The sequence below is a fragment of the Elaeis guineensis genome, chromosome 15 (genome assembly GCF_000442705.2).
Source record: "Elaeis guineensis isolate ETL-2024a chromosome 15, EG11, whole genome shotgun sequence".
In the NCBI taxonomy this organism is placed as follows: Eukaryota; Viridiplantae; Streptophyta; class Magnoliopsida; order Arecales; family Arecaceae; genus Elaeis; species Elaeis guineensis.
Window position 1 is genome coordinate 74,404,057 of NC_026007.2, and position 9,928 is coordinate 74,413,984.

General features: G+C 37.2%; 1 protein-coding gene across 7 annotated transcripts; it reads left to right on the forward strand.

The window, feature by feature from the left end:
• The first annotated feature begins 214 nt into the window (after positions 1–214).
• LOC105058789 (uncharacterized) lies at positions 215–8,225 on the forward strand. 7 transcript variants are annotated; one of them, XM_073249262.1, is made up of 19 exons: positions 278–336; positions 695–779; positions 884–969; positions 2,020–2,135; positions 2,235–2,495; positions 2,578–2,672; positions 2,869–3,031; positions 3,127–3,237; positions 3,945–5,186; positions 5,267–5,422; positions 5,504–5,603; positions 5,685–5,779; positions 5,867–6,052; positions 6,137–6,193; positions 6,276–6,347; positions 6,832–6,930; positions 6,999–7,130; positions 7,606–7,779; positions 7,888–8,225. In XM_073249262.1, exons 3-19 carry the CDS (start codon positions 963–965, stop codon positions 8,047–8,049), a joined length of 3,228 nt encoding a protein of 1,075 aa, XP_073105363.1. In that variant the 5' UTR covers positions 278–336; positions 695–779; positions 884–962; the 3' UTR covers positions 8,050–8,225. The 7 variants fall into 7 exon arrangements, with proteins under 7 accessions (XP_073105362.1, XP_073105363.1, XP_073105361.1 ...); XM_073249260.1 differs by having other exon boundaries at positions 286–475; XM_073249261.1 differs by lacking the exon at positions 695–779 and having other exon boundaries at positions 215–336.
• Positions 8,226–9,928: the final 1,703 nt, after the last annotated feature.

A 9,928-nucleotide genomic window follows, 5' to 3' on the forward strand; every position in this document is an offset into this window, starting at 1 on the left:
GATTTTAATTTCACATTGTATTTGAATTGAGTTGATGGGTCCGGGTACCCCAATAATCCGATTCGAATTAAGGATAATCAGGCGGGTTCGGGTTACCAGGTGGGTATACCAATTTTAAATGGGAAGGAATCGGGATTTTTGGTTAATTTTGGGATGCGTTAGGGTGGTAAGATTTTAAACGGGTTCGGATGCAAGTAGCGTACATTTTGCGGGTAGCCTACCCGCATCCTTAGCCGTTGCCAAAAACCCGTTGGCAAACCAGGCCTCGAGCTGAGCAAGGAAAAGGAAAGGCCATCCCTTGTTACCGCCGGGTTGGTTTGCGAGAGTTCAAGGGAGGTAAGCAACAGCTCCTCATCCTCCTCTTTCCTATGCAATCCTTCGAGGCCTTTCCTATCTTGATCCGTGCCACATTCAGTTGCTAATACTGCCAGGCAATCAAAGCCCAAGCAAGGAAGGGCCACCAGACGAATTTTTTGTGAGACTTTGATCTAAATGTCGATCAATCTATGTTTTGAACTCTGAATATTTCTTCTTAATGACTGAATGTTCAGAAAAAAATCTGAATTCTCCTGCTATTTTAGGCTTTTCTTTACAATATTTTGCTCGAAGTTTGGATCAATCTCTATTCTAAACCCTAATTTCTTGCTTGTTGTTTGAGTTTTCAAAAGAGAATCTGAATTTCTCGTGATTTCAGGTGTTTTTGGGTGCTTCTTTGCTATATTTTGCTCCAAGTTGGATCGATCTCTGTTCTCATCCCTGACTTCTAGAATTTTGAAAGCGTATTTGGATTTTCTCATGACTCTGGTGTTTTCTTTAATCTGATCTGAACTGAGGTTTGGATCGATTTGAGTTTTGCCTTCTGTTTTCTTGGCTTGTCTTTCAGGGAAAGAGGAGGGATTCTTCACATCTAGGGGAGTAGTGCGGGAACCAGATTGGATTAAAGGTTTGGGAGGTGGTGTGCGATGAGAGGTACATCTATTAATTCCGAGAAGAATGTGTCATGAGAATGAAAATATCTCGTTTTTATCATATAAATATCACAAGTTAATTAGTCGACCAGTGGTTGAATAGGGGCGACCCGCTAACCTGTTACGGTATCACGGGTTAAACAGTTTCATAACTCAAGCATAGAAACCCAACTGATCCAGATTTTCACTACCTGCATTCTAAGTAGAGTGTGCAGAGAACACCTAAGTGAGGTCATCAAAATCTTACTTATTTCGTTAAAACATAAATATGACACTATGTATATGTTCCCCCAAATCTGTTGCATTTCAATATCTGTATGTTTCTAGATCTACTCAACACTTGCAAAATCAGATTCTTAATCTTGCAAAGATGCTTTTTCTAAAGGCTTGATTTATTATCCACGAGAGTTTCAATTTGGAAATAAAAACAGGTTAAGTAACTTCAAGTTGAGGCTTTTAGACTTCGGCATGTTAAGTTCAGTAGGCTGAAACTGATCGAATACCATAACTGGCAAAACTCAGTCCCTTGGAATTTTTTTTTTTGCTTGAAGCTGATCCAGTTCGGCTTAAGTTTCAGTTTCCAAGAACTGATGTGTATCCTCAGTCCTCACATTTCACTAGAGAAAAATGACAACTAATGATCAACAGAGCTTTGTGCTAAGGAGCACTATCAATTTCTATGAATATGAGATTCTCTTTATAAAACAAAAAAAAATTGTGGCTGTTTGTTCTATTTACTTTCAATTTTTTAGGACTGTAATTTTCAACTTCTTGTTATCAATTTATTCTGTAAATGCTTTTCTAAGAAGAACGCATGATTATTTTTTCCATTATTTTTATGTTGTTGGGAATAACTAGCTCTCCCTGTGTTTGTGGTTATCATGATTTATGCATAAAATTCCTTCCAACAAAATTTAAATCAGTCTACATCTTGATATAAATAGTACTCTCCCTTCCTGGGTTGCATGGAAATGAAAAGATTGTCAATGTGGCTCTTCATTTAATGTAAGGCTTACTGCATCTGTTCTTTCATTCTCCTTCCCCTCAACAGATGTTACAGGGTTTGAGGTTTCTGAAAGTTTTATCAGTAAACTCCACTTTAGCATTTCAAAGGGCTTGCCTCATGCAGAACCAGTCTCAACTTTCAGGACAAATGAATATGAACTGGTACTTCTGTTTTTCTGCATCTCTACATTGTTAACATGGGCTCAGGACTTAGAGATATCTGAATGTTCTTACTTATGCACATAAAATTCCTTTTACCAGGTACAAGGTGTCCTACAGATGCTCCAAGGATTCTGTAGTTCGTTATTTTTCTGGGACATAGATAGGCAGAGATTTTGTGCAAAAGATGGGATATACGCATCTCACCTGTCGCAGACAAGTCTTAGAGGCGTTTTAAATCAGTTTTTATTTGCTGGAACATGCTTGAAGCAAGTAGAGTTATTTGTTAAAAAGGTAGAAGCCTCACACCAAAGAGCTCCTACCCTAAAGGCCTTTTCCAACTCTGTCTCTTCATGGCTCAAGGTATGCCTGTTGTCTGGTGATCCAAGCTGGAATTACCAAAACTCTATTTTCTAGTCTAATCACCATTTTCTCTATGAAAAAGAGGTTGCACGATGTTGCTTTGAAGGAGGAAGTAAAGTCAATTGGTTCAGATAGTGGGATGCTTACACTCCTTGGATTGACCAGTTCCTTATCAAGGTTAGACCTATTAGATGCATTAGAATAGTATCAAGTATCTTTGGCATCCCAATAACTACCTTTAGCTTTGATATGATTATATGCCTTTTTGTATGCACTGAACCATGTTTGCATATTATCTGAAATTCACTGTATGTATTCTATTATTTGGTAGCTTATGCATGCCATCTTCTCACTTGTAAAAACCATTTTGCAGTTTTTGTTCCAAAGCAGAACATCTGCGTCAAGTTGTTTCTGGAGCAGTTCCAAATTCTTATTTTGACTCTGATACATCTCTGCCAGCTTGTGATACGGCAGTTCACATTCTCGATCATCTTTTCCAGAAGTTGAATGAAGTCTGTCTTGTTCAAGGTGACAAGGTTGCAGAAACAATTGATAGTCCATATCTGCTGTGTCTGTTTTTATTGCTCTTGGTAAGATGCAATTTGTCTAAACCAATACTGATAATCTACAGGAGGAAGCATACCATATGCTGCTAGTTTTGTTTGTGGGAAGTTTACTGCCATATCTTGAGGGTCTTGACTCCTGGCTTTATGATGGTACTCTTGATGATCCTTACAACGAGGTATTCATAGTCCATTTTTTTACCTTTTGAGGATGAAATATAATTGTAAGGCTGTTGGCCAGGATGTTCAATTAAGAAATTCTGCTGGTGCTTCTTTACAATATTTTAGGTACTTGACTACCATAACAATTTGAACACCAGATAATGCATGATTTGATAATGAACTGGTTCATTGATTTCCTACTATGCTTGCTATCCATAAACGGATGATACATGGAACATGTAAGCCTTGCTGTCTTTTTCAGTGCTAAATGTCATCCATGCCTATATGATACTTTTTTCCCTTTACTGATGTATTTAACATCCAACCTTGACTGCAATTTTGCTCTTGACCATTCAATTACAAAGCATATGGTAGCAACTTTATTAGGGAATTTCAAATATTCAAAGCATTGCTACAAATATTATTGATAGCATGGTTGATACCTAGAATATGCTGTAAGATGCTCAAAAGGGGAAAATGCATACCAAAAATAAGTGAACTGTTTATTGGTTAATAAATCAATCCTAATTTACTAAATTTGCAATGCAATGAAAAAAATCACTTTCCTGTATCCTTAGTGGTGCACTGCAATTTTTATTTTGTAAATTCTAACAAGTTCAAGCAACATGCAACAGATTGACAGACTGTTTCCACCATGAAGATTCTACCTTTTCCTTGAAAAACTTTATAAAGTGTCCTCATTTATCTGATCTCTCATTTGCAGATGTTCTTTTATGCCAATAGTGCAGTCAGCATTGATCAGCCAGCATTTTGGGAGATGAGTTACCTTCTGAGGTCATGCAGATGGCAAAAATTGAGATCTAATGGCCTTTTGATTCCCTTTGAGGTTGAATCAACCTTGCAAGTTAAAAGAGAAACAGATGCTCAGGAACCCATTGCCATATCTAGCACTCCGAGTGGGAGAAATCCAGATGATATGGATGATGTTGCGTGTCCTGTTTTCCTGAAGGATATAGCCAAGGCCATTGTATCTGCTGGGAAGTCCTTGCAGTTGGTTCGACATGTTCAAGATGAGAATATTTTATTATTTGATAGGGATTATGACCACAAGCCTAATGACTGCAAAATACCAAATGGATTTAACTCTGGCGGTCAATTTACGAACCATCAACATCAAGTAGGAGTTGAATTTGATGTTTTTAGCATACCAGAATCCAACAATGGAATTGCCTGCTGTGACTATTCTCATAAAGAGTCTATTGTTCATCTTCCTCAGAGAAATCATGCCCATGAAATGGGAGATTTAACCTTGTCTGAGGTTTTCTTGGTATCCTTGGCAGGTTTAGTAGGGGATGGTGATCATATTTATGAGTACTTGAGGGTGTCTTCACCTGATATTGCTTGGATGTGCCAGGCTTGCCAGGAAAAACAGGTCAGAGATGGAATTGCAGAAAAGCTACCGACATCGTTGAGTCGTGAGACAATTTGGTTTAAGTTTTTGGCTGATGCAATCTTAGAGAAGAGACATAAGGACAACAGAAAAGAAATCTTTTCTGAGTGGACAATTAGAGATTCAGATTCTTCTCTTGACATGGAAGAAATGAAAAATGCTGCAAAATCTCACTTCATGAAGAGGCAGAATCATGAGACTGTTAATTTTTTTGGTGCTTCGCTTTGTTCTTTCCATCCTAGAAATCCTGTCATTACTGTATGCAGAGAGGTTCTGAAAAAGAATATGGCCTTGTGGAATGAACTTAACATATCTAGAAGTTTTCACCTTCCTCGGTTGAATGATGAAGGCTTGCGAGAGGCCATTTTTGGTGAAAAGAATTCTGATGCAAAGGTGAGTGAGGATTTCTCAAGCGAAGGGGCACTTCCTTGGATCAATGGGACTGACTATATCTTTGGTTTTCAATTTGATGAACTTGAACACCTCCGTTTACTGGATGACACAAAAATTTTGGAAACCTTGTATCCCTTTCCAACTCTTATCCCTTGTTTCCAGGTATCATTGGATTCTTATGTTCTGGAGTTCTGTTTATCTTTTATAATTGTTAAAATAGTCAAAACATAACTGGTTTAAAGCAGGAGAATACTTCTGTGTCAGAACTTCTTCCTTTCCAAAAGAACAGCACTCTTGCATCAAGAGTTCTTAAATGGATTCAAAGTACCAAACTGAAGGATACACCACAACCTGCAGTTATCATTCAGGAATGCCTTGCTGTATATATAAAAAAACAGGTTTATAGCTTAATCTATCTTCCAAAAGTTGCTTACTGATATAAAGCTGCTGAAACTTCTATTAACTTTTTTACATCCTAGGTGGATCATGTTGGTAGGCAGATTTTGGTGAAGCTGATGAGTGATTGGAAATTGATGGATGAACTAGGTGTATTACGTGCTATTTATTTGCTAGGTTCAGGTATACTGTCAGATCAGGCATGTCCCTTCATTTTAATATATATAAGTCTGGGACATGATAAATAAATAACGTAATTTTCAGGTGATCTGTTGCAGCAGTTCATGATAGTAACTTTTAATAAGCTAGATAAGGGGGACTCCTGGGATGATGATTTTGAATTGAATACCATATTACAGGTGCAGTTTCATAAAAAAATTTACATATGGACCATTTCATGGATTCAGATATTTGTGCATGCACTTATGCTGATCTACCATACTCAGGAGTCCATTAGAAATTCTGCTGATAGTGCACTTCTGAGTGCCCCGGATTCTTTGGTTGCATCAATTACAAAACATGGTGCTTCAGACGATGAGGAAAATGCAAGTGTTAATGTCTCGACTCCACGCAAAGTCCAGAATCAGTATTTCGGTATTGATGCCCTTGATATGCTGAAATTTGCATACAAGGTACATGCTCAATGACATTATGGTTTGATTTTCACAAAGTTATCTTTGTCATTCTTACGTACCTATAAATCTTCCATGTTCTAGGTTTCTTGGCCACTTGATCTAATTGCTAATATGGAGGCACTTAGAAAATACAATCAGGTAAAGCTATTTTTGAGGAACTTAAATGGGCCGTCAACAGAACAATCTTTAATCAATTTCATTCCTTCTGTGCTCGATATAGGTCATGAGCTTCCTGTTAAAGGTTAAGCGTGCAAAATTTGTTCTTGACAAAGCTCGGAAGTGGATGTGGAAGGTTTATACCCATTTAATTTCTTCTTGTTATCCGTTTGTATCATCCATTTCTTTGACTGTTAACTTAAAAATATGAGATTAAACAGAATTACTTAGTTGAATGTCTATGGGCATGTATTATTTCTTTTTATTTAGAGGCATCCAAATCTCTAAATATGTGCCACCAGCCTTCTTAATACGTAATTTTAAACAATGAAATCACTGTTATTCCCTCACTGCATTTGTTTATTCATTGTATTTAACTTTCTTATGAGATAATATCCTCATATGCAACAGGTCATGTTCCTTAACTTCACTGTACAAGTTAAAATTTAAAATTTTTTGATTATTTGATTAGGTCCTTGAGAAATACTTCATCCCATTCAGTTTCAGGTTATAGCAGTATTTCCTTGTATTTCTGCTTGCTAGTTCATACAAAGTTTAATGAAATTTCGTGGAACATTTCCATTCAATAGTCCTGGTACACCCAATCTTTTACTTGGCAGGGTAGAGGCAGCACAACACACAATTACAAGCGTCACTTGTTAGTGGAGCAGAAACTCCTCCATTTTGTTGATGCATTTCATCAGTATGTCATGGATCGGGTAAATAGCAACTTGCTGTTTTAGTCTCTCGGCTGAGGATGTGCTACTGATCCTGATTGTTCAAGCAGGTATTCCATAGTGCATGGACTGAACTCTGCAGTGGCATGGCATCTGCGGGTTCCCTTGATGAAGTCATAGAAGTTCATGAGGCCTACCTTTTGTCTATTCAGCGCCAGTGCTTTGTGGCCCCAGACAAGCTGGTAAAATCTCCTTTTTATTGTTGTTCTTGTTGGTGTGATTGTTCTATTCTATTTTTTCCTAATACATGTGACAACATAGTATCTTTTCAATTGTGGGAACCTCGCCAAAGTACATAATATTCTGCATAATTAATTTTTTTTTAATTCTTGCCAACTGATTTATTTAGAGTTTTTTTTTTTCCTGATGCTATTTCCAACTTCATAAAATTCATGCCTTAATGAATTTCTTGTTATGATCAATTTATGATTTTTCTGATATTTCACAAATTATTTCCATTTCTTGGTAACTATTTTCTAGTCATTAATGTTTTAATCCTCCGCATTTGTGTATGTTTTTACTAATTTGCTTGTCAAATCATGAAATTTTGTCCTTATTGATCAATCCCAAATTATGGGAATTGCACAATGAATTTTAAACTTGTTACTGTTATTATTCAGAACAAATGATGACTGGTGTTCTTTTGTTTACTTCCAGTGGGCGCTTATTGCAAGTCGGATCAAGACTATTCTTGGCTTGGCACTTGATTTTTACTCTATACAGCTAACCCTGAGCAGTGGTGGAGCAGCTCCTGCAATCAAGGCCAGATGTGAGATGGAAGTAGACCGGATCGAGAAACAGTTTGATGATTGCATTGCTTTTCTTTTGAGGGTATTTTCACCATCTGTCTCCTGTCCCGTTCTGTTAAAATTTGATGATTGCTTTGAATGCTGATGGATATACTGGCAAGCTAAGCCATTGTTCTGCGAATGCATGCAGATCCTGTCTTTCAAGCTCAACGTGGGCCACTTTCCTCATCTGGCAGATTTGGTTACTCGAATCAATTACAATTACTTCTACATGTCCGATAGTGGAAACTTGCTAACATTACCCAACTTTGAGAATAGTGCTAAACTGGGAAAGACTGGCTTTCAGAAATGAGTGAAGTAACATTATCTGTCAGTTCTCTCTTTCTTTTTTTTTTCCGTGGCTCAAGGGCATGATAATTCTAATCACTGCAATTAAGTTGATACACACGTACAAACTGTTTAGCAGTCCATCAGCAATGTACACCATTATTACAATATTCTCTGAATTATGGAAAAATTTTCAAATTACCCTTGGGTTTTCTCTTGGTCAAAAGATTTTCAGGATTATTCTTCACAAACAAATCAATCCGGAACTATTCAATTCTTTTGAGATGATAAATGAATTTTTTTGATTTATTTATAAATTATTCATAAATAGTTCTTATACAATAATTGATTTTATGTATTACTGCTAGCAGTATTTTTTTTTTTGTCATCATTTATTACTTTTTCATCTCTTATTCTTATTTTTATAAATATTTAAAAGAGTGCATAATTTTTTAATTTTATTATTTTTTATCAATTTTTTGTTATCCTAATCTAATATATATTAAAACGGAGCTTTCACGTTGAGAAGCCTCTGTCCGCCACATGTTTGTTTTAAAAAATCGGAGGAAGCTGCGTTGAAGTGCTGAGGTTTTAAAAAAAGTGTGGGAGCGCACGAGCTCATCTTCTCGGCGAAACACGATCGAGGAGAGCTTCGTCTTATGGGATGGAGAAGCTATGCACGAGTCGTGGAGGGGTCACGGATGGTCAAGACGACAGGACTCAGGGGACGTCAAGGTAGAAGGCTAAAAAAAAAAAATGATGCCATGCGGAAGAAGAGAAAGAAAAGACCTAACGCTAGATTCAGCAAGAAGGGGACTAGCGAAAAAACCTTGAGCCTCACCCTAGGAGTTGGAGAAATTTATAATTTTTCCTTCTAAGTTTCTTCTCCCCTCCCTCCTCTATCTAGTGAGCCCTCAGGAGAAAAAAACCATCGCAACAAGTTCGCGATGCACTTTCATTTGTTTTCCTGCTTTTCCTCTCTCCATCCCTCTTGCTCTCTCTCTCTTTGTCTCCCCTCTCTCCGCTCCACCCCTGGCCTTTTATTTCTTTTTCATTTTAATTTGAGTTTCAAGTCGACAACTATTAGGCAGAGACGAATCGAGTCCGCACGGGCTAGGGGTGGGACGCTTTTGTTTTATTTTGACGGCGGAGCAAATGGAATCGTTGAATTAGATATCGTGGATCGATTCGAGTGAGAGAGAGAGAAGCGTGTGTTTTTTTGTGTTGTGTTTTTTTTGTGAGAGAGAGAGAGAAGCGTGTGTGGCTGGTGCCAGGGGATTTTTTTTTTCTTTTCTTTTTTTGAGTTATGGTGGGAGACTTGGGAAAGTAGATAATATCGGCGGAGAAAGCGTGATCTCCTCTCTATCAGCGATCGAGGAAGGAAGAAAAGGAAGGAAGGAGATGGGCCTAATGGATTCAGATTTTGGATTCCAACCCGATCTGAAATCCGACATAGATCTATTTATTTAAATAGGGAATCTTGCATTTAGGCCCTTGACAAAGGCTTTATTCAATTAAGCCCTTTTGACAATTGACTAAACCAGACCACGTTGAGTTAATTTAGTTTAGGGGTGTTTTGCAATTAAATCCTGACAAAGTATTTATTATATAAAGGTCCTTTTCTACTGAATCTCCACATTTTTGGCTTTGAACCCAAGAGCAAAAAAAAATTAATTAGGATTATCTCCATGGGTCAACTACTACAATCATGCATATAAATATAGATACAATATGACTACTGCCTACCTCTTACTATTACTTAACTATCCATTCTTAAATGCATACAAAATAGACACAAACTACTAATCTCAGATATGTATAGATCATCATTGTCTCTTAGTCGTTCTGAATGAAATTTGAGCTATGGGGACTAAGAAGTTATTAACAATTCAACTATCAGAAAA

What these genes read in the sequence shown, in the direction of transcription:
- LOC105058789 (XM_073249261.1), top strand. An exon ending in TATTTATTTGCTAGGTTCAG is followed by an intron (nt 5,604 to 5,684) that starts GTATACTGTCAG and finishes CGTAATTTTCAG; the next exon opens with GTGATCTGTTGCAGCAGTTC. An exon ending in CTCGGAAGTGGATGTGGAAG is followed by an intron (nt 6,348 to 6,831) that starts GTTTATACCCAT and finishes TTTACTTGGCAG; the next exon opens with GGTAGAGGCAGCACAACACA.